The sequence below is a fragment of the Hippocampus guttulatus genome, chromosome 1, assembly GCF_054856545.1.
Source record: "Hippocampus guttulatus isolate MCC_2025c chromosome 1, RoL_Hgut_1.0, whole genome shotgun sequence".
Taxonomy (NCBI): Eukaryota; Metazoa; Chordata; class Actinopteri; order Syngnathiformes; family Syngnathidae; genus Hippocampus; species Hippocampus guttulatus.
In genome coordinates, this window is record NC_141261.1 from 19289089 (window position 1) to 19313920 (window position 24832).

At 41.9% G+C, this 24832-nt stretch overlaps 1 protein-coding gene across 2 annotated transcripts in view; it reads right to left on the minus strand.

The window, feature by feature from the left end:
• Positions 1-380: 380 nt before the first annotated feature.
• Positions 381-24832, minus strand: part of LOC147210815 (nucleolar protein 4-like) — a 55770-nt gene continuing 31318 nt past the window's right edge. For both annotated transcript variants that reach the window (XM_086116799.1, XM_086116808.1), the window contains 6 exons: positions 10374-10801; positions 9187-9378; positions 8917-9105; positions 8303-8416; positions 7074-7293; positions 381-6981 (listed from right to left, as the gene is read on the minus strand). In XM_086116799.1, the coding sequence (XP_085972925.1) occupies positions 6764-6981; positions 7074-7293; positions 8303-8416; positions 8917-9105; positions 9187-9378; positions 10374-10801 (1361 nt within the window). In that variant the 3' untranslated portion in view covers positions 381-6763. The remainder of the gene's footprint in view (positions 6982-7073; positions 7294-8302; positions 8417-8916; positions 9106-9186; positions 9379-10373; positions 10802-24832) is intronic.

A 24832-nucleotide genomic window follows, 5' to 3' on the forward strand; every position in this document is an offset into this window, starting at 1 on the left:
ATTGCAGGGCACATATGGACGAACAACCATTCAAGCTCACAATCACACCAAGGGACAATTTAACCTGCCATGCATGTTTTTGGAATGTGGGAGGAAACAGGAGTACCCAGTGAATGCCTACACAGGCACGGGCAGGACACACTTTTTTTCATATATTAGTCCCATAAAATGTGCTTGATTAAATCAGCAAAATAAACTGTTGAGATAATTCCCATAAATGTATCATTTTATGCAAATAATTATTCTCGTAACAGTCCCACTTTATTCTTGTGAATGACTTTTTTTCTGGTACAGTAGTATTCTTTTTTTGTGGTACTTGTGTGGACCTAACAATCTATTCAATCCTTTGAGTCTCAACTTCTATATATTAAATTGCTTTTGTTCTAAGACACACAGGCTTTGCTGGTTAGGACACAGTTTTTATTATCATTAGTATATTGAGCTTTGTGTTGTACATTTCAGGAGGTCCGAAGGAAAAAAAAACAATGTCCGCAGTGACAGCACATTAAAAAAAAAAGTCACCATTAGATTGTTTGACATGATATTTTCTCTTTGACAAAACACAACAGAAAGTCTCATTTACATCTATGAACACAGTAGGTCCACTGTCGTATGAAATAAGAAAGACAATAAATAGAAAATGGTATCAAAGAGGGCAGCAAATGAGAGTTTGTACAAAACTTTGTTTTTGTTTCCTGAGGTTGACGTGTGTCGTCTGCAGCCTTCTCGATCGCAAAATATACTAATAGACCCCCAAAGTGGGTCTCAATGGCTTTTCATTCTCTCACACCGATTGATGTGTGTGTATATGAGTGTGTGAGCCCCTACAACACCCCCAAAATAAAATAAAAAACAACAGTGATAGGAGGCCGGTTCTTGCTTTTCAATTTAAACCTAGTTTCATTTCTTCACAAACTGGCACTCAGCTCACTCTTGGCATCCTAATTGATGAACAAGTAGATGATAGCAACTGTTAGCATCCATGAGCACACTTGGAGAAATGTTACTCCACGCATGGAGACAGACTAATAAACTATTTGTATGGCTTAATACTAAAAAGCATTTACAGTCTGTAATGTACACATGCACTAGATGCTCGCAACATGTTAGCATCCTTTAGTCACATGTCGAGAAACATTAAATTATTGGCATTCCTTCAGTGGCCTATGGCTAAATGCTAATACGCAGTTAGAATCCCGAACTGATGCATAACTGGATGCTAGCAAGCTCTTGAAGATAACCTAAAACCAAATATTTTTTCGGCAAAAAATTGTTTATGTGATAAAACAAAATAACCAATCAACTTCAGCGGGTTGCCATGTTTACCGAGCGCAGCCGCATACCAGCATAAGCGATGTTCAAACTACCAATGCGCTTTGCCTGCTAATTCAACACGTGAGAAAGCCCAGTTTGTTGGAAATGGATCAGTACGTACTGCAACAGAGTCTGGCTGTCAGCATCAAAAGGTAAAATTGTGCAGATTCATTTTTGGCTATTAAACTGCCGTTGAAATATAGTCCGCAAGCTGTTGCTCCCTTCCGGGTACTCACCACTTGATGAAAAGCTGCCCGGCAAGCTGTTCACCTCTAGCTGCTAATGTAGACCAGTGCCATAATGCATTTTAATCAATGACAGCGTAATTAATAGGCATTTTGACTGAACATGATTTCAAGATGGTGTTATGTTGATGTTGGTGGCAATAGTGACGGCAACTTGAACCAACCAACTTGAACGATGCGAGACAGCCGAGTCACGTCTGCCATTAGCTGGCTAGCTAAGTAGGTCTGTCCAGTATTTACCAACTCTGACTGTTTTTCTTCGTAAACAAAGTTAAAAGGAAGCTTCACATTCTCGCAAATTTGAACTTGTGAGAGTGAAAAGATGTAAAAATGGCACCCCCCATAGATGAGCAAATGCAATGTTTGAAACATATAATTTTTAGAATACTTTACATTTAAGTAAACGGTGTCAGATAAAGAAGATATACACTTTTAAAATGAAGCAAATTTTGACATCTTGGGTTTAATTCCCCTTTCAACTCCAAATCCGAACAAAGGGCATCTCTAGTATCCTTTGGTTAAATGCCAACAAGCAGTTAGCATCATTTAGTTACACTCAAAAATGACTTATATCTTCAGTGACTTTTAGCTAAATGCCAGCAAGCAGTTAGCCTCTCAGATTAACTCATGACGTTAATGGTAGCAAACTGTTAGAATCCTTTCAATCACACAAACTATTAGCATCCCTTCGTTTACTTTGGAGAAACATTAACAAGCAGTTAGCATTCCTCATTCAGGCATGTGCGATTGTAGCAAGCTGTTAGCATCCCTTAATCACAAATGGCTAAATGTTAAGAAATTGTTTGGAGTGTTTGGAGAAAGTGGTAGCCTATTAAAAAATTTAAAAAACTGAAATAAAAAATAGTGTAAGACTTAACTGAAAACATGTCTCAGGTTAACTGTTATTTCCATGTTGGTCTTCTCATTTCCCTCGTTGCGGCTCGGGGGTGTTGTTGGGGGTCGGAGAATGAAAGAAATTGGGCAATACGAGGGGAAAACGGGGCAGAAAGTTATAGTTCTGTACATGTAAACATCACACTTCCACTGAGCGATACGAGGCCGAGCGATCTAGATTATAATCCAGAAGTCAAAAACCACCACCACAGAATAGAAGAAAAATAATATTGATGCTAACTTGTAATATAGACACTAATAAGTAGCTGGCCTGTGTATGTGTCCTCAGTGAGTTGGGAGTCTTTCTAAAATGACACAGGCGAGAGGCTTCATACACCCTGGAATGGTCGTCAGTCAATCGCAGGGGACAAAACGAGCATTTACACTCACATTTACACCAGTGGGCAATTTTTAGTCTTTAATTAATCTAAAATGACTTTTAGCGAGACTTGTTGACTAGCTGTATCCTGTGTTACGAAAGTCAGCCCTGGACTGGTCGCCAGCCAATTGCAGGCCACATATAGACAAACAACCATTTACACTCACATTTACACCTGTGGACAATTTCGAGTATTCAATGAACCTAGCATGCACATTTATGGAATGTGGGAGGAAGCCGACATACCCGGAGAAAACCCACACAAGCACAGGCAGAACATGCATACAGACGATCCGGAGCAGAGATTCAAACCAAGAACCCTTCAACTGTGAGACAGACATGCTCATCACTAAATCCACTCCACTGTGCTGTCCCATACAAAAATAAACAAAACAAATTCAACCTTCTTATGTTGACATTTGTTCACAAAGTTCGTGATTGCTCGACCAGCATCGTAGCTCAGCTTAACCTTATTTTTCTCAGAGTCCGATGAGGACTTATTTGACGGAATAAACTCAATTAACAATAAAGATGTTTCTCTTCAAGGAACGCACATAGACATGTGATGGATGCTGGGCAACCTTTCGGAATGTGTACTTGAGGCAAACACTGACAAATATTGTGTTTGGAAAAAAAACCCCACAAAAGACAAATACGTAAATATATATATATTTCTTAAATCACAAAGTTGATTTTGAAAAAATAAAAAACAATCTGGCATCAGGAGGCAGAATTTCAGAGTAAAAATTATTTTTCGAAACAGCAAATTACAACTTGGCAAAGATTGTCCTTTGCTTGGTTTTTGTTGTTTGCCTTAGTAGGTTTGAGACTCACATTTCTTTTTGTTCTGGTTCTATTTACTGTACTAACAAATGCTCAACAAGGGTGGACAAACCTTTGTACACAAGACCCACATTTGATTCAGACAATGTGTCGATGGGCCAGGTCATTCGTACATGAGGTAAAAATTAAACCAGTACAGTATACTGCAATAAAAAAAATCATTTTAATTTGAGTTGTAGTTTTAATAACTAATTTAATGAGTTCCAATTATTTTATAAAATAAATGTAGATGTTGAAATTGTTAATTTTATGAAGTGATGCTGTATTTCTTTATTTCCAAGAAATATAATGAACGGAGATAAGTGAATAAAAAAACCCGGCCAATTTTAATTAATGCAACAAATACTCTAACTATAATTAAATAATTCATCATGTGACCTCAGGCCATATTTTCCCAACACTTGGCTTAGAACCTTAAGAACCTGATTGTAGCGCAGTGACACGCGAGTCATGTGACATCATCACTCCCAACTTCCCACCAGCACCCTTCTCATGCTCACTTTCTTTTTTTTTCTTTTTTTTTTTTTTTTTTTTTGCATATTGGTCAAACAAATAAAACAATAACCTTCACAGTTCAAATCGGGAATGTTCCACAAAGACAACAAGTCACATTAACTCTCATTGCTCTGGCAAATGCTAAAGTCTCACAGTGTGAGACCGCCTAATGTCGAGGGAACATCATGATTATCAGCTGCATTGTGTAAAAAAAAAATCAAATAAAGACCAAGAGAAACAAGTGCGAACTACACCGTCTGCCCCCTTTTCACCATAAAATCAATACATCAGTCGGAAACAAGTCACCTTTTAAAATTTCCTCTGTCCAAGCATCAGCGTTACATGTTTAACATGTTGTTTTTGCACAAAAATTTTATAAGGAAACACAAAGAGTCATCAATTAGCAAAGTCACGACCTTCATTTGATGATTTGTCAGTTAGCCTAGCTTACTGTATAAAGACTGCTTGACATACTCACGTGCTGTGAGAACAACATCAATGTTGGCTTCAATTAAACAATAACATGATTTTATGCCACTACCACTGTTTCCTCACGTCAACCTCAATCATTGTACTGAAAGTCTCGATAAAAAGATGTAAGTTCATTAAGTAAAAAGGCCGCATATTAACATCTTGCCCCATGAAGTTGGAAACTACTTGCTAGTTTGTCTTGTTGGTGGGAAAAAAAATCAATATTAAACACAAAGTCGCTCATGAGCAAAGTTGCCCACTTACCACTACAGTGATCCCTCGCTATTTTGCGGTTCGTTTATCGCGGCTTCGATGCATCGCGGATTTTTTCAGACATTCAAAAAAAAAATTGTTGTAATTTTATTGTTAGTATTTTTTTTTTATGAAGTCCGCGAAAATCTGTGTCTTATGTTGAGAGAGAGAGAGAGAGAGAGAGACATATAAGAACAAAAGCAGGTCTCTCCATCCATAATTGTCTAAACAACCTTAATTGACATAAACACGGCTTGCTGCACGCCTGTGGGATTGCTGGCCTGTGTGTGTGTGTGTGTGTGTGTGCGTGTGCGTGTGTGTTAGTGCGCTCTGCTCAAGCGCAAAGGCCCACGTGGGCAATTTTTTTTTAATATACAGGTATATATGTTAATTGGTCGCTACTGCGCGGAGTTTAGTTTATCGCGGGTGGTTTTGGTCCCCATTAACCACGATAAACTAGGGATTACTGTAGTTATATAAACTTAGCATAAAACATTTTGTTTTAGCATTACAAGATGGTGCTTATCCTAATGGAGGCATTTGGAAAGTTCGATGTACTTAGAGATGACACCATTAATGCTGGTTTTAATGAAAGAATAAGATGTTTTGCTAAGATTTGACCAATGATGCCACTGACTCAATGAATAGCTGTACAATGTGTTTACATGTGGGCAAATTTCAAGTTTGTTTCAAATAAATTAATAGGATTTTAAACCAAGCTGGCTTTATCCTCATGACAATTCGAGGCTGCTCAGTAGCTGTTTCAGACCATGCTAATCTCATATGTAAAATTTAAGTCATTTGTGAAATCTGGTGACGCTAACTTGTTGACTATCTGTACAATGGAAGTACGAAGTCCATGTCAGACGTTTTTTAAAATAAAATTGTTGAGTAGCTGTGCGACATAAAACAAAATTAAGGACAAATTAAAGACATTAACACAACTTTAACGTCAGCTAACTCTCCTCGCAACAAATATGAGGCTGCTCATTGACTGATCCAGACCGAGGTAATTGTACCTATTATCTAAGATGAAATACAATAGCGACATCCAGTGATGTGGTCATCTTGTTGACTAGTTGTACAATGTGAAACAAAGTTAATGTTGGACTTAGAGTGCCGTTTTTAAATAAAAGAACACAATTTTAAGTTAGGCTAACGTTCTCCTCGCAACAACCTGAAGCTGCTCAGCGGTTGATCCAGAAAACAAACAGCCCTGCAGCCAATAACGTAGATGTTGCAACTTGTTGCCAAATTGGCAAAGATATGCAACACAAGAAAGCTTTTGGGGGTCCGTTGTCGTCGCCATTTGTGAGGTCTCGTGCATGTCGATGGCAGAAGCTCCGCCTCTCGTTTTAGCAGCAATGTCCCAGTGCTCTCCTCTTCCTGTGGAGGACGCTAGCGAGGACGAGCAGGAGCTTTAGGTCCATCGAGAAGAGACGGAGGAGGTCCGAAGAGACGTGCCGACCACGTTAGCGTGGGAGGTAATAAAGGAGCGGTCATTAGCATTTAGCATACACACACTCACACACACATCTTCATCCTCAGCATCTTCAGCTGAATATTTACAACAACGAGGCAGAAAGCGGATGATTGAGGTATTTCCTGCTCTGGTCAACAGGAGTTTGAGGTGCATATGAAGTGGCGGAAAGGTTAGCAGGAAAAGTGCTTCTATGTACAAGCCAACGTGTCCAAGAGGGTGCCGGAACACATGGAGGGTATGGGATATCAAAGTCCCTCTTCATCGGAGGTTCGCTGATTGTGGGTAGAGCAGGATAACCTCCTCACAAGTACTTACCAAGTCACACTTTTCCCACAGTTTCTCCCGGACGTGTCCGAGAAAGGCTGAATATGAGTGCGTGTATGCACTTCAGTTCTGCTGCAGGATGAGATTCTCCAGCTCATCAGCGGAGCGCAGCAGGAAAGCCGCTGACTCCCGGTATCCGGCAATCAGCTGACGCACGGCCGCGATCTCCGGTTGGCTGAGTTGGGCTGAGGCCCCGCCGCCACCCCGCCCACCCAGACAGTGGTTGGTGGCGGCGACCATGTTGGTGGACGAGAGCGACTTCATGCTCAGGTCTGTGGGGCCTGATGAGCAAGGGGAGTCAATCCATCAGTTGAAAAACCTTGGCAGTGATGAGGAGAAACAAAGTACAAACACTTCTTTACGGCATTCTCACCGTTGCTCTGAGCGGCGGCACCAGTCGTCAAAGAAACCGCTCCGCCCAGCCCCAGGTATCCACGGTAACCATAGCTGAGTCCGGCGCCGTTGATGTAGACCTGTGGCTCCTGGTTGGAGAACGCGGACGCGGCTAGCGAGTAGGCGGAGGGAACGAGTGACGCTGGCTCCCTTGGGGCGCCGCTACCACTGGAGGGTTTGTCCAGTGAGATCTGCTCATCCTGGAACAACCAAACACAAAGTTAAAGTTGGCTTAATTTGCCAACAAGAAAAATAACAGTGTTATTTAATCTGAGATGGTTTTATGTGCCCTGAAATGTATTTCTGATTTTTAAAAATGTTTTTCCTTTTTTTTTAGCACATCAGATTTTTGATACACTGTATTTTTATTTTTTGTTTTTATGTTTGACTGATAAAAGCCTGGCAAAGACGGATTTTACCATGCATTGTAATTTAACAGGGAAAAACGGACCACCTCAATGGCAGTTATGGAGTTTGTGGAAGCAATAGCCACTAATATAGACAACAAAGAATTTACTGTTGGGGTTTTCCTAGATCTAAAAAAAGCTTTTGACACAATAGATCACAGTATATTATTGAAAAAACTAGAAAGATATGGCATTAGCTTATAAATGGATAAAAAGTTATTTAGAAAACAGATGTGAACAGACCTGAAAATGAGTAAATCGCTTGCTGAGTTCAAAAACAAATTCAAAAAAATAGTACAAACAACCTACATCAATCAGAGTTAAAATGATAAATTCAAAACATTAAATATAATGATAAATCAGAACTAAGTTGATAAATAGAGAAAGGTATATAAATATCCATTATGAATACAAGAGAAAATTGACACAAGAGTGTCAGGGTGTGGAAGTATATAATCCCGATACAAACCAAAAGTTTAAGGGTAAGTATGAGCCTTAATGGAGACTTCTTTCTTCTTACTTTTTTCTTTTCTGATTGATATAAAAATGATTTATTAGATACAATCACATAACGGGGTAGGACTAGATACGTTTTTTACTTCTTCCTACTCCCTTGAACATAATAACTGTGTTGAATGAAGATTGATTTCTTTCTTTTTACTTTTTTTATCTACCTTATTTTCTGTCAAATTATTACTGTATATATGTTTTATGTTCAATAAACAAACATTTATAGTGATGACGTTTCAGAAAATGCCATGCTTGACACTTGAAAGGTGATCGCGTAATAGTGGTGACTCACGTGATAGGCATCCAGGCGCATCCTCTTGGCAGCGTTGCGCGATTCGCTCTCGCAGGCGGCGGCCAGGATGTTCTCCGCCATGGCGGAAGTGAGGTGAGGCGGAGTGGGCCGGGTCTGTTGGGGTAAACGATATCGTGAGGATGGCATCAGAAATGTTTGCGAGCTTCATTCACTTGCAACACTTGCTCAAGACAATCAAGACACTTGAGCGCAGTACTGCAGTATTGGGGTTTTCTATCAGTTTTAGATATAGAGCACTTGACATCTAGAAACCAGGGCAGTGGAAACAAATTAATAACATAAAATCAATAAACACAATAATACACAGAAACAATGCAGAGTCTTGAACAAGTAAGCCAGAGGAAAATTACCCAGTAAAAAATAAAATTTTGCGTTTTTTTTGTCTTGTATAAAAAATGATGCTCTGTGGCTGACAAAATACCAAAGGACAACTACTGTAAAACAGTCAACATTTTCTGCTTGTAATTCAAATCTTTATTGGAAGCATTAAAGGGAACAAAAAGGGGTTATTTTATATATATATACTGTATATATATAATTTTTTTTTAAAATTCTGCCAAATATTGGAATCAGCCATAATCATGATGCAGTACCTCCATGCCGTTCTTTTTCATGCGTCGGCAGGATTTGAGGTAGGTGCGAATTCGCTTGCGGGCGCGCTCTTGGAATTCTGGGAATTGTCTGCTGCAGGACTCAATGATAGCCTGGATCTTCTCTTTGGGCTGCTTGGAGATGGGAACCATCCGGTCTAAGTTCTCGTCCACAAACAGACGCACAAACATCTGAAGGAGCACACCGAAGATGGCGATGTTATGAGCTACACCGTATCATCATGCAGGAGACTCGTAGCTGCGCTCACTCACATTGAAGGCCTTCAGCCGCTCCGGGTCGACACCCTCTGTGTCATTAATCTTGTCGCTGTCATCGTGCTCATCATGCTCGTCGTCGTCATCGTCGGGGGCAACAGGACCTCCAAGACGGCTGGTACTCAGGTCCTCGGCGCTCGGCTCCATCTTGATGCTGTCGTAGCTGCCACCAGAACTGTACATGGGAGACTAGGCACATACACAGACACACACACTCAAACACATTACTAATTAGAATGTTGGGATTCTTAATGAATATGGGGATACAAGTGATTCAGTATGGAATCATAATGTTTTGGGATTATAGGTTTTGTTATATTCGTGGATTAAACAAGATCATAATGGCGATCATAAATCGTTGGGGGGATGTTAATTGCTAGTGTTTTTATTTATTTATTTGTTTTTGCCATTCATGGTCAGTATACTTTACTATACAGCAGTCGTGAATGCCCATATTTGAAAGAATCCTGATCTACATAACAGTAGTCCTTTGCCATCGTCTGATTGCATTGACCTTGAGTGTTGCAAACAATCACTGAATCGATTTTTTTTTTGAGGAAAAAAAGAAAAGACTTTTGAGTGAGCTTCAGTCACTCCGACAGCAGGTGGCGGCAGCAAACCTCATAACATCTCGTCACTATCATTTAACATGTGACCTCGCAGTGAAAGTAGAGATGCAGTTATGTTTTGTGGCCAGATATTTCGTCTTTTGCAGTTAATCAAGCTTCTCAAAAGAGTGCGTGCTGAGAAGTGTAAATTAAGGTGCAGGGTCTCCATTCCTGTTTGTCCATTGTCTTGTGACCTGTTGTAATCATCATATGCTTGTGCAGGAGTTTTTTTTTGCCTAACTCAAACTATCCTCAAAATGAGGATAGTTCGAGTGTGGTTTTTTTCCTCCTCCTCTCCCTCCCTTGTGGTTTCTTCCGACTTTCGGGGTTGAGTGAACGCTGGCGCGTCTGGCTGCCGCTGCTCAACCCGTACTGTGTTTTATTGTTTTTGTTCCTGATTGTAAAGTGGCCTTGAAAGGTGCTTATAAATAAAATGTATTATTATTATTATTATTCCTAAAAGAGCATTTTTTTGGACACATTTGTGTTTGTTGACGTCCGTTGACATTTATCTCATGTAATATATGTTCCATGGCTCACTAAAGTTTGGTAAAGGCTGCCCTACAGTCCCCTCACCTTGCCGCCATAGTCGCGGTCCAGTCGCAACTCACTGCCCTGCAAGGCGTGCGTGTGCGGGATATGCGCATGCGGCACGGGCAGTGCGGGATGAGGAGCCAGGGGAGGTTTGGCGGCCAGCGGATACTTTCTGCGGAGCTCCTCAGGCACGTTGGGATGCAGGGCGCCGAGCAGGGCCGCCGCCGCTGCTGACACGGTAACGGGCAGGTGTGTGGGTCCCAGCGGCGGCTTCTGAGGGGGCGGCTCGCTCAGGTTCACGGGCTGCTGATCCTCGGAGGACGAGGCCCAGGATGTGGGTGTGCTGAAATTGAGCGGGGCGGGGCCACAGTTGCCATTGACAACATGGGCTTCCCTGATGACAATGGCTGAGGAGGAGGATGGAGGGGTGAGGGCGGGAAGGCCGCTTCCGCTCTCGGACGATGAATCATCTGGAATAACGGGAGGGAAAGATTTGGTGAGAGAAAGTTACTTATCGAACTATCATTCATACATCCATCCATTTTCCGAACCGCTTGATCCTCACTAGGGTCGCGTGGGGTGCTGGAGCCTATCCCAGCCGTCTCCGGGCAGTAGGCGGGGGACACCCTGAATCAGTTGCCAGCCAATCACAGGGCACACAGAGACGAACAACCATCCACGCCCACACTCACACCTAGGGACAATTTAGAGCCATGCATGTTTTTGGAATGTGGGAGGAAACCGGAGCACCCGGAGAAAACCCACGCAGGCCCGTAAACTCCACACAGGGAGGCCGGAGCTGGAATCGAACCCGGTACCTCTGCACCGTGAAGCCGACGTGCTAACCACTGGACTACCGGGCCGCCCTCATTCATACATCTTTATATGTATTCGTTAGAGCAGGGATGGGCAATTACATGCTGGAGTTGGGCAACAATGTTTTGTCTTTGCTGCTGAGGAGCCACATAGGATGACACACTTCCTAACCAGGTTATGACAAAAATAATATTTTAAATATGGAAAAAAAATATGTGCATTTGAGCAAAATGGGTGCCCTTAATATATTTCATTTTTGATAATTTTTTCTATGCATGTATAAATGTTTCACTATCCTCACCCAATAACAAAAAAAAAAACACTCCGCAAAAAAATATTAGGCCTACTCGCCTTGTTGTATAGGGCAGTATAAAGCCCAGTGTGAGTGCAACTACGATATTTCTGCCATCTAGTGGTGACTGGTGATATGACAACTTAAAACTACAGACGACCAATGCGCATGTATTTGCCATTCAGTACCCGCAGATTTGCATATTCATGGTTCTTTTTTGTTCTTTTTTCTCCCATTGCTCAACATTTTCTGTGGAAAACGTATATTGAATGTTTATCTGTGGATTTTGAAGAATTCTTGTTCAAAAAATAATAAAAATCTCAAACTATATTTTGTTTTGGAGCTGCCCATCTCTACATTACATGTATGTAATATACTGTACCAAAATAACATTATCCTATTTAAGATATTGCAAGCTAAATTTGTACTGATGAATGTAGTTTCTTTTGACCATATGTAATTTGGTTAATTAAATGGAGTTTGTAATAAAACAGCGTACGTTTGCAATAAAGCAAGTTCACAAAATGTCCAACAGGCGGAAACATAGCATCACCAAGCAGAAGCGAATGGACCAAATTGTGCATCTTGAAAACAGACAGGAAGTGTAAAGACGGATATTTATCTCACATTTTATGTGCTTTCCAATTCCACAACAGCATCAACCTCTCTCCGCATCCCACTGCTCATTCCATACCCTTCTCTTCCTCCAATCATCATCATCACCACCATGCACTTTAATGGACATAAACATTTTATGATGGATAGATGGAATGTGGATGAATGAATGCTGGCAAGAGATGAGAGATGAAACGGGATGATGGACGGACGAGTGAAAAAGTGGGCTGCTGAAGAATGCACAGATGATGATTATGTTACAAAATAGCAGCAGACAATATAAGCAATATTCTTACCAGTACAGTTCAGGCATACTGTTACTCTTACCCTTGCTGTTGATAATATTCTTATAAGTGCATGTACTCTGACGTACTTGTACTGTTGGTATTAGCAGTGAGACATATGCTGTGAGTAGTTCTTTTATCAGCACTACAAATAGCACCACTTCTCTTACGACTAATGTAACTACTACCATTACTACTGATACTACTGAGTGGATGAAAGGTGTCTGCTAGGAATTGCTATAAATGCTCTATTTGGTAAAAATATTGTCTCACGATCAGGGCAAAAAAAAAATACAGAGCGACCTTCTTGGTCTTCATCAGACGTGCACATCATGATTTTGATATTTGACGGCAGCATGTCGATACTGCAGCAGAACAGACGGGCGATACACCTTTTCGTCTCGGCATGATAATGCAAGGACACATAACGAAGGGATGCAGGAAGACGAAATGGAAAGATGGAGACGAAGGATGTCGGGACTAGTTGGAGAGGGAGGGGCGGGGAGGCTGGAGAGCAAGGAGCTAGCAAGAGAAAGAGGTCAGGTGGGGGTGGGAGGGCTCGCTTTGGACGGGGGACACGGCTGGGGGGAGGATGTTGCAGGATGACGATGATGATTATGATGATTATGGGGGAAGGGTGGAGAAATCTATACACACAATATAGGTGCATATATGTGTACAATATGTAAATGTACCGTACATATATATATATATATATATATATATATATACACACATACAAATACTGTACACATTTACCTATACTGCAGTTACATAGATATACACATGAGGTATACTGTATACATCTATGCACATACATATGATACTTCATTCAAATGTTATGCATTATTATTGGTAAACTATACGCGTACGGTACTGTGCAAAAGTCTTGGGCCACCACAATGGTTGATTCTATTGTATATTTTTAACAGGAATTATTTTGTCACTTGAACCAATGAAATAGTTTACCATGATTACAACAACGCCCATGTCCACAAAACTTGTTCAGGGCGTGATGTGACGAGAAAGAAAATGGTGTCACTATTACGTCAATGCAACCTGTCCACCACCCAATGTCATCGAATCAAATTCAATACTGGGACTAACAAACACAAATGTGGTGCTCAATTCATTTTTTGTTGTTGTTGTTTTTTCACTTTTATGTGCAGTTTCACTCTGACAAAGCTATGTGCTAGTGAGTGACATTCTAGTTAAATAATGGCAAAACTCAAACAAAAAATCAAATGGTGGACTAAGATGTTTGTATTTACAGTATGTGTGTGCGTGCGTTTAAGACAGCAGCTATAATGTGACTCTCTCAAAAAGGAGGAGGACTGATGGGAGGATGTAAAACAACCGCCCACCCCCCACCATCCAAATCAACTTGTGTGAAATGGTTTCCAATTTAAGAGGACAAGGGAACGCCATAGTGGGCCAGATGGGAATATTTCTGCTCATGCACAATGAAATGACACCTTATGACCAGAAAGAGGCTGGGCGATGTGGTCGGAATTATTCATTGAAGTCAGATGTCCGATTTCAACCCATTTTCTTCTTTTTGTTTATAGAAAAACCAAATGACTGCAAATTTATTCCAAGCAAGTTTAGCTTTTTCTTTCTTCTGGTAACAAACACATTTTAAGACTGTTTTGCCAGTCACTACCCATGATCTGTTTGGCAGTTTCGACGTCAAGATACCCATCCTGACGCAACACATCAAGACCATCCAGGCTTCGAAGTGGCCGTGGCTGGGCGGGGCGGGCGGGGCTTACTCTGGGAGCTCCGGTTGCCTCCCACATTCCAAAAACATGCATGGCAGGTTAATGGAACACTCAAAATTTTCCTAGGTGTGATTATGAGCGTGAATGATTGTTTGTCTATGTGTGCCCTGCGATTGGTGGATAAGCGGAATGGAAAATGGACCTCCACTAACAACCCATGCTAAATTTAGCTACTCCTCAGTAAGCTTGTCTCTCAGTCAAGATATGTCACTTGAGCATGTTTCCTTCACACCAATTACCGTAACACATTCCTATTCAGATAGGATTTACAGAAGGAGCATAAAAACACAGACACATGGTAAATTCTTCAGCAAATAGTTGAGTGTAGATTTGAAATAAACGAACTGCAAATAAGCGAGTGTTCACTCTCCCGTACATCACATGTAACATGTGAGGAAACATGTTTTCATCTGGAAAACCCCACTTTGTTTGAAACACACACACACACACACACACACACACACATACATACATACATACATACATATATACATTGTGATTTACTACTGGAGTTTGGGCCTCTCAGTCACAGTCTGACCTTGTGTGTGTGTGAATAGGACGCTCTGTGTGAGTGAGCGCCAGATGCATCATATGACCTCGCCCTCTGACCACGCTAGTGTGTGTGTGTGTGTCACACACATCACACCGCCACATGGACGCCGCCGTGACCTCGTCCGGATCCGAGCACCATGACACCAAGGAGATCGTTGAACTTGGGATGACAAAGCACGCACTCCTTAACATATCAGCATCCCCACCCCATGGCCCCATCTCCCTTTGAAAGCCCTTCAACGCCTCCCCACACTAAACGGGGAATCCCGACTCCTTGCTGGAGGCATTCAGAGAAAATGGGAAAACAGTCAGAATAAAGGGATGAAGCTGGAGAGAAGTGCGGAAAGATACAGCTGTCAGCCAAAATGAAAGGATGGGTTGAGAAAGGTTTGGTAATGTGGGAATAATAAAGGAAGGGATGAGGGGGAAAGAATGGACGCAGGGAGAGATGGCGATAAAGAAAAATGGATGATGAGAGTCAGTGATGGAGGGACGATGCTGAGATGAGGGAGAGAGAGAGAGAGGGATGACAACATGAGAAGGATTGAGGAATACATGCATGGACGATGGTGGGGTGAGGGGATGCTTGATTGGGTCATCCGTCCATCATGCTTCGTTTGCGGCTTCATCCCTCCTCCCCCTCAGAGGGGGCGAGAGTGTTAACAGATGCTAATTCCTTCACCGCTCCCCCTCCTCTCAGTCTCTTCCTCACCACATCCCAGGAGACGAGGATGGGGATGGCATGCCTCCCACTTCTCACACCACCAAAACCAACCCATCCACTCAACGCCCACGCAGGATTACAATGGATTATCCTTCTAAAACACAGCACGAGCTGCTGGCAGGCGATTGGTGGCTCCACGGCGCAACACCCTGAGAGGCGTCACGGCCCCTCTCCGACTGCCTTGCCTATACCTGGCATCGCCATGGCAACTGACCCCCCCACCCCGCTCCCTATCCTTACCCCGCCCACACACAAGGTCGATGTACTTGACTTGACTTGACTTGACTTGACTTGACTTGATAGGGTAAAGTTGTGGGACGTACGGCCCAAAAAACGAGGCTTACTTTCTACCACAGTTGGCATATCACACACGTTAACAGTATGTTTCCATTCTAAAAAAATACACTGCTATCATATTTACTTGATTATTTAACATTTATTTCATTCTGGTCATGGTTATAATAGCTTGGGAATTGTCATTGTGGTCAGTTTTTATTTCGTTATAATTTTTTTAAAATTTAGTTTCTTTTAACATGTTTTTAAGGTGACTTTGTTCGCTTTTAATTGTCTTACGTTTTTCAAAAACCATTGGCTTTAGTTACGTTTTTGTTCGTTTTAGTATTGGTTTTCTTTTTTTTATTTTGTGCAAAATTTTAAATTTAGTTTCAGTTATTGTTTTTTTCTAAAACCATATTCGTTTTTATTTTATTTCCTGAACGAAAATGTTTATCCCATTTTAGTTTTTGAGATTTTGTTAGTTTTCTTTGACCAAAATAAAATTGATCACGACATGCTGCCATGACAAGAAGACACCATCACAACATGACACAAAAGGACAACACAAGAATGTGAGACATTGTGAAATCAGGACATGTCACCATGACAACATGAGAGAAAAACAGCTGTCGTGACGTGAGAACATGGCACAATGTCAACATTATACAGTGGCAAAAACATTACAAGCGGTTCCATATGGGCCACCCTCAAACATAAAATCTAAAAAGAATTCTGTAAATGCTCTTACTGTACTGACATTGAGTCTCGTGTGATAAGGAGAATACAAATATTGTAATGTAAATGAGCCTTTCAGAGCTGCAAAACATTGAGTGTCACTTTTGTCATCAATGTGACTATTTAATGACTGCTGTCACACATACTCGTGCGCACACTCACATACCCACACACACACACACGCACACGCACACGCCCGTTCCTTGTATTTGGGGTCCGTTTTCATGGCCATCGCAAGTCTAGCGCACAGCGCTGTCTAACTGTGTGCATGGGTGGAGTTTTCTTTCTCTCGTAATTTTCGCAGAACCGCGCAGATCGGCGTTCGCGCCGTTGTGGTCGTGAACATAGCCGAATCACTTCCAGGCTCGCACATACACGAAAATCAAGATGCACCAGTTTTTACATCTGAGCACACATGTGCTGTCTACAAAAGTATTACCCATGGTGTCAAAATCCCTAAACGGGGTGTGTGTGTGTGTGCGTGTGTGTGTGTGTACGCGCGCGCGTGAGTGAGTGGGCCTGCGTCGACTATTAGTGAATGTCCTAAGCTGCTTGCAACAGTGATGGTTGCCAATGCCCTCCTGACCTACTTAATACACAGCAAAGTGTGTGTGTGTGTGTGTGTGTGTGTGTGTGTGTGCGTACGTGTGCATAAAGTATTCAAATAAGGTGCCATCTGCTGCATGACTTTCAGAGAAAATTATTGACAGGTGACACACCCTCCTCTGGTTGATGGAAGTAGTAGTATATCATAATTGAATAACTTTCTGTTTCACAAATTAAACCAGTACTGTCCTTTGCACCCCCGAACTGAACACCAAGGCGTGATATCAACTGAGGACACAAATTATAGCCACATAGAAACATCACAGTGGCAACATGTTGGTAATATTCCGACACAAAACAGAAATTATAGCAACAACCTGCCTTTGAAAATTTGTCAGAAAAGGAGAAGCCAACAACAAGGCAGCAACACACGGCCAAGACGGCAGCAACACGACAACGTATGAGCAATAATGTGGCAACACATTTAAAGGTTTTACAGGGACTTGTCGGCAAACGCAAGATTGTGACAGTTTGCCAAACGGGGACAGCCACTTGGCAAGAGACAACGTGGCGATAACATGTCATCAGCATGTCAAGAACCCGTCATCAACATTGGGACAAGTGGCAGTGCAGCCATACTGACTGACATCTGCTTTGTCCAATGGCACATCGAATCAACAGTCACAGAGAAGCCAGCCAATGTTGGTGCAGGGAGGCGGGACTTCTAAAGAAACCCACGTAGCAGAGAGAGAGAGAGAGAGAGAGAGAGAGAGAGAGAGAGAGAGAGAGAGAGCTAACACATGCTGACTGAGTGGACGACAACAACGATGAACTCCATCTTCACTGCTATATACAGTGTCAAGACAAAAACACATCACATCATGTAACAGTTGTATTTATCAGCCATCTACACACACAGCCCAGTGCAATAGGTACAACCTCCGATGAGGTCCAGTACAAAAATGTACGTTCTCAGAGAGGTAACACTCTCATTTAGATGCAGGCTCAAAATAATAACAAGACATTAGAATACATGTACCAACTGCTATCATATGACCAATTCTCCTCTGCAGTGTTGCCAAAGGTTAGCATGAAAAAGTAACGTAGTTACTTCACTAATTACTAGATATTAGAATTAACTAAATTCGATTACAAGTTAATTTAGGTGATGCCAACAACCACGCTTAACATAAAGTTCACACCCGGCTTTGCAAATACTAAACTGGAAGTACATTTTGAACAGCGGCGTTTAAGAATAAAGTTTCTTTTTGAATTAAAAATAAAACCTTTTTTGACTTTACAAAAGTAATTATTTGTCTTTTTTAAATGACTCTTCATAGTGGCAAAAAATTGCCATATTCGCGGTGATGCGTTACAGGCAACACTGCTCATTTGACACTGTACGTGATTTCAGAGCAAGATATAAAAGCTTTATCAATCTGCCGGCATGCTTTTACTACTCAGGTTGCTATCTGTTATGCAGCATCTTAGCATTTAGCTGTTAGCATGTTAGCCTGTCATCAATTCTCAATCGAAGCAGTCACTGATTAGGGCAAGATTGAAAGCCTTATGAATCAGTTTTAGCCCTTTCTCGAATGCTATCTTGCTAGATGTTAGCATACAACATCTGGCATTTTATCAATGTTCAAAAAAATAGTGCCTGAATACAGGTCAATATTTAAACGGCATTAACAATCTGCCTTAGCACTTCTGCTATTCAGCTAACTGCCATGCTTTTGTTAGCATTGCACATTGAGCTACTGTAAAAATTTGCATAATCCATCCACATTTTTTGTTTCTCAATTAACACAATTCTAACATCAAAATGTTCAGTCTATTGAAGCCACTGTTAGTCATGGAAGATAATGTACAAGTGAGGTTTTTTTTTTTTTTTAAAGATGTTCCTTCAGCTTCTCCAGGTTCTTTGCTGAAAAAGGATGACCTCGGGGGGGAAAAAAGCAGTGAGTACATTATCACTTCCAGAGTGTGTGTGTGTGTGTGTGCGCGCACGCAGAGACTCAGTAGAGATGGAGGAGAGGTTTCCTTGACGACGAGGTGGAGGTTACAGAGTACATCCTGGTATAAAATCACAGTACATCCTGGTATAGAATAGCACATCATACACTGCACGGTTGCTAGAAGACAAATAACTACAGTGCTGTGGATCAATGTGGCTTCAAAATAAAATAACACAACGGAATCGATAAAGCGAATGATCAACAACTCAACGCATGGTACGGTCCAAAGGGGTAGCCATTTTGTGCTTTCTTAGCCTCTCTGGCTTTCAGTTAATAAATTGGGAGTACAGTAATCTCTCGTTTATCGCGGTTAATGGGGACCAAAAGCACCCGCGATAAACGAAAATCCGCGAAATAGCGACCAAATAACATATATTTAAGAAAAAAAAGCCCCACGTGGGCCTTTGCGCTTGACCAGAGCGCGTGCGCGCGCGCGCACACACACACACGCACACACACACACACATGCTTCACGTGGACCTTCCGCGCATGAGCAGAGTGCGCACACACTAGCACGCATAGTAAACAACACTTAGTAAACACACTTAGACCACTTAGATTTTTGTGGACTTCAAAAAAAAAAATATATATATATATTATTTTTATGAATGTTTAAAAAAATCCGCAATGCACCGCGAAATAGCGAGGGATCACTGTACTAAACTGATGGCCAGGACCAGATGTTCATACATACTGTTGGTACACAGTGTGAAAATGGGGCAACAGACGTAAACATGTTTACACCAGAGGAGAACATGTTAGCACGTCCGGCTCACGGTGCAGAAGGCCGTGGGGTTGATTCCGGCCCCACCCTTCTTGTATGGAGTTTGCATGTTCTCCCCATACCTGCGTGGGTTTTCTCCTGGTACTCTCGTTTCCTCCCACACCCAAAAACATGCATGTCAGGTTCATGGAACACTCTAAATTGTCCCTCGGTGTGATTGTGAATGTGGATGCTTATTTGTCTATGTGTGCCCTGCAATTGGCTGGCAACCATTTCAGGGTATACCCACACTTACTGCCCAAAGATGGCTGGGATAGGCTCCAGCATGCTCACAACTCTTGTAAGGATTAGCCTGATCAGATAATGGATGGATGTTTAAACCATCTAATAATCATGCAAGAACCAGGTAGGATCAGTTGAAACGGGTGTTCTAGTGTTCAAACCAGACGTGAACATATTTGAACTTTGTGTGAAGTAGGTGAAACCGGGCACCCTATTTTCGTACCCAGCGCAAGTCTTGCGCAAAGTGCAGTCTAACTGTGCACATGGATGGAGGTTTCTTTTGGTAGACGACGGGCGCAGTCAGAAATGTGAGTTTGCACCATAGTGGGGGTGAACAGAGCCTGTCACGTTTGCGAGGTGGTGGTGGACCCCAAAAAGCAGGCAGGAGGGAGGAGCAGGGTGTATTTGAAGAAGTGTATTGATAAAACACAGAAAACTAAATTCAAAAACAAAGTCCAAAGTAACAAACAAAACCATGACTTAAACAAAAACTATCAATAACCAAAACACTACAAGAACAAACAAGACCGCAGCAAAGGAACAGCAAACAAACAAACAAACATGACAGTAGCAAGAGCAAACAATGACCCGACACTGAGTGTTCGGGCTGGGAGTCCTTTTAAAGCCCTAATTACCTATGACCAACAGGTGTGCAGCTGCCGGGGGAGCCCTACAGTGCCACCTGTTGGTCCCTAAACCGAATCATGACAGAGGCGACTTGTTCCCTTTAAATTCAGCACAGGAGAGGCGTGCGGTCTACATTCACACACTAGGTGTGATTGCAAAAAAAAAATTGAAACATTTCCACATCTGGTTCAAATATTTTCAGGTTTTAAGACAGGTAACATGACTGAGCAGAAGAAAACCTGATGTGAACATGTTTGAAGCTGTTAAAAGTGTTTTACACTGAATGTTGTTGTTTGAATGTGTTGAACCTCGGCGTGAACTGTGAGTGTGTGTGTGTGTGTGTGTGTGTGAGAGAGAGATAAGTTCAAATGTTGAGTACACGTTTTATTGCTGCAACCTTTGCACAATCTCCCAAAAACCATAAAGCAATTTACGCATCTCTTACCAAGGTCTCTCCGTCTCTGTCTCAAAATGCCACAGCCCGGTTAGCCACATAAATAAATAAATTCCGTCCCAAAATAGTTGCAGCACACTTACCACCTAAAAGAAACATGCGAACATACCTCTTGTCAACCAAAACAGAAGGACCTGGCGAGGCAGTTAAGGCATCTCTCAGACTGTTTCAAGTGACGTCCTCGAGCATGTTGGTGTCACGTAGCGCCGCCAGGCACATGGTGGAATAGGGACTAGTCCTTAGTAAATGCGGGGTCCAGGTGGTGGAGGACCCCAAAAAGCAGGCAGGAGAGAGGAGCAGGGTGTATTTGAAGAAGTGTACTGATAAAACACAGAAAACTAAATCCTAAACAAGCAAAGTCCAAAGTATCAAACAAAAACCATGCCTGAAGCTCAAAACTATCAATGACAGAAACATGATCAAAAACATGACCTAAACATGACAAACAAACTAACATGACAGCAACAAAGTGCAACAATGACCCGACCAAGAGTAGTCGGCCGGGAGTTCTTTTAAAAAACCTAACGACCCACAGGTGTGTAGCTGCATGAAAAGCCCCACAGTGCCACCTGTTGGTCACAAACCGAAACATGACAGTTCGGAGGTGTGCTTCTGTGTGAGTTAAAGTGAGTGTTTTCGAGTGAGGAATGCTGCTCGGAATGCGACAGAAGCAGATCGATTAACTACACACACTCCAAATACAATCAATCCGTGAATGTAGCTTTGTTTATTTGAGTTTAGCCGAGCTTAATTCACATTGAGAGTAAATCGAGAGCGCCTCCGCTGGTCACAGACAAGTGGTGCACACTATTATGACTGCATCAATTCTACACCAGCTGTAGCTGAGCTGCCCCGTATCTTAGCTCAGTTTCATGTTTTGCTTCCTCACCAGTGAGTTCTGCACAATCACTCAATTACTCCATCAATAAAAAAATTGATTCATTGATTATTGCTCGTAGAAAGACAAAAGACAAAATGGTGTGGAACACCATCAGGCTCACTTTCATAGGATTTCATCTAATGCTTGTTGCCTCCCCCTGCACCGCCCGCACCCAAAGACTGCGAAGACCATCCCACCCCCTATTTTAATGGACAGCCCTTCATCCTTGTCCCTCCTCACCCTCTCCTCAATCTCACTCCTGCATGGAGGTGGCAGGGGGGGGGGGGGGGGGGGGTCATTGATGACACTGTCCTACTTTCCGGCACCGCAGCACACACACACGCAGTTATTACAAGAAACGAAGAATCGTGTCCAAAGGAAGCCAGCATGAGGTCAGCGAACCGGCATTCCAAGCAGAGAGGGTCGCAGGTTTCCCAATATGTTTGCCCAGAGGTTTGGGTAGTCTATATATATATGGTGCCAGTGGATCTTGCTCGAAGGATGTGGTGCGTTTTAAGTCATCAATTGGGGACGGTGGTGAAGATGTGGACCAGGGGTAGGCAAATGTTGTGCTCAAGGGCCTACAACTGATTTTTAAAATGGACAAATGGGCCAGATCATTTAGAGGGTACTTTAAAAAATTGTTATGTACATTCACAAGTAGCAATGATGTTAACGTCATATTTAGGATCATAACTTCAAAATTATGTACACATTTTCTGGAATTTTCTTTATTCCTGATGGTTCAATTTTTTTGTTATTCACTGTTTATTTTATTTTGTTCCATATTTGTTGTACTATTTAATGAAAATGCTCAAAATGAATGAACAAAATACTGTATATTTTAATTTGGTTGTAAACATGTACTTTCTACGTTAAAGCTGGCAATTTGCTACAATGACCAAATATAAAGTCAACAACAGAACATTTGAACATAAAAATAGAACGACAATACAGCAATATTCATAACAGAACAAACTCACATGCATACAGTATATTCTTTATTCTTTGCTAATATTTACTGCAGCCCAGTGGCTGTGAAATTCTTGTTTTAAGTGTGGATTAATATTGCACCCCCGGTGGCCAAGTTACATACACCACACGGAGCCGCAATGAATTAATCATGATGTACAAACGCTTTAATTGTGTACATTATTATGACCAAAGGTTTTCATGAACTAAAATATGATACAGTGTTATTTACCTTATTAAAAAATTGTAATGTTGGGTTTTTGGGTGAGGCTGGAATAGATTAATGGCATTTCCATTCACTTCAATGGGAAAAGATGATTTGCGATAATGAAACAAATTGAACTTGTACGTCAAGGCACTACTGTATGTAGTCAGTATGAGAAGATGCTGCAGGTCCATGTGATCCAAGGATTAGGCATATCCACCATCATACAGTCCAATGATGGCGGCTGCTCCAATTCCACATTTGAATCGCCGGTCTGGTAATGCAAGTCATGATCCGGATTACTCCGCATGAAACATCTGCCCGTCAGGAACTTTGGAAGCTAAACGGACATCAATTCGGAGCGGGACATTTGCGTAAAACCGATTCTAGGAAAGACAGAAATGAGATGAAACTTGTTTTTTCAACATTCCATGGCAAAGTTTCACATCATGGACATTTCACCATCTTGTCAGTTAGAGCACTGTTCTTCATCTTCTCCATATTTCCATGTTATCTTCCATCATTGTTCATGTTGTCGATCATACCATACCGCAATTCTTGATAAAGAGTGAACCCTCTCCCTGCCCTTGAAATACTGTACAAGTGACCCGAATTGCTGAACAGGAGGTAATGGGTGTAGGATCCCCCCCCCCCCCCCAAGTGCTCTTCTTTTTGCGAAACTGGCAGGTGGGTTGCGGGCTGTCTGTCATCCTTTAAATCTTTCTCCACTCAGCCTGGCAGCTCTTGTCACTCATAACACTTGAAACCACACTCAACTAAGGTGCGCACTATGGATGTGCGCATATCATAAAATCTTCATCAAGTGCACCAAGACAGTGCTGCAAATAACATTTCCTATCCTAAAAACCATAAAAGAGTCTCTGCTACAGTTGCTGCTTTAAATGCGATGCCATACAAAAAGCTAATCACACGCACAGCTCCAGTCTGTTGACTCCCGCAGAACTAAGCTGACGTGCAGGGTGGCGTTGAAGATTGGCTCCAGGAAGCTAGCGGACCAAATCCAAACAAAGTGTGTGGAAGATATAAGCTGAGATGTCACTAATTGGCGCTCATGATGCATGTGACCAAGAATGTGAGCAGTCATCAATATTGAATGCATGAATAGTTGTTGCCAAATAGTGACAAAAGAGCTCATGAAAAATTCATTGACATTGCTAAGCTCCTCCCACAGCACTTAGGCTGTGGTTCAAAGTTACTTATGTACTAATTTTGGAATTCTAAAAATTGTAAAAGGGCCAGAATGCTCTCCGTACTGTATGTTGCCGCTTCACAAACAACAAAAATATCACTAACTACTTTCCTATAAGGTATCTTATTTCATTTTTGAGTCAGTGACACAGATGATAATCTAAGTTCGCAAACTGCACATATCAAATATCACTAATTTTAGTTGACATTTACCGCACCTACTGTTGGATTGTAATACATTGGGCCACATGTATTGGGGAGGTTTCATTTAAACCAAGTTGAACTTGCTGGCCAGAATGTTTGGCACAAACACAACACTGATCACCTACGATTGGCTGGCAACCGGTGCAGGGTGTCCCTTGCCTACTGCCCGAAGACAGCTGGGATGGGCTCCAGCACCCCGCGCGACCCTTGTGAGGATAAGCGGATCGGAAAATAAATGAATGAATGAATGTTGCGGTTGTGGTTTTGGCATTTCAACAGGGGTGTGTATAGAAATGTCCATCTCA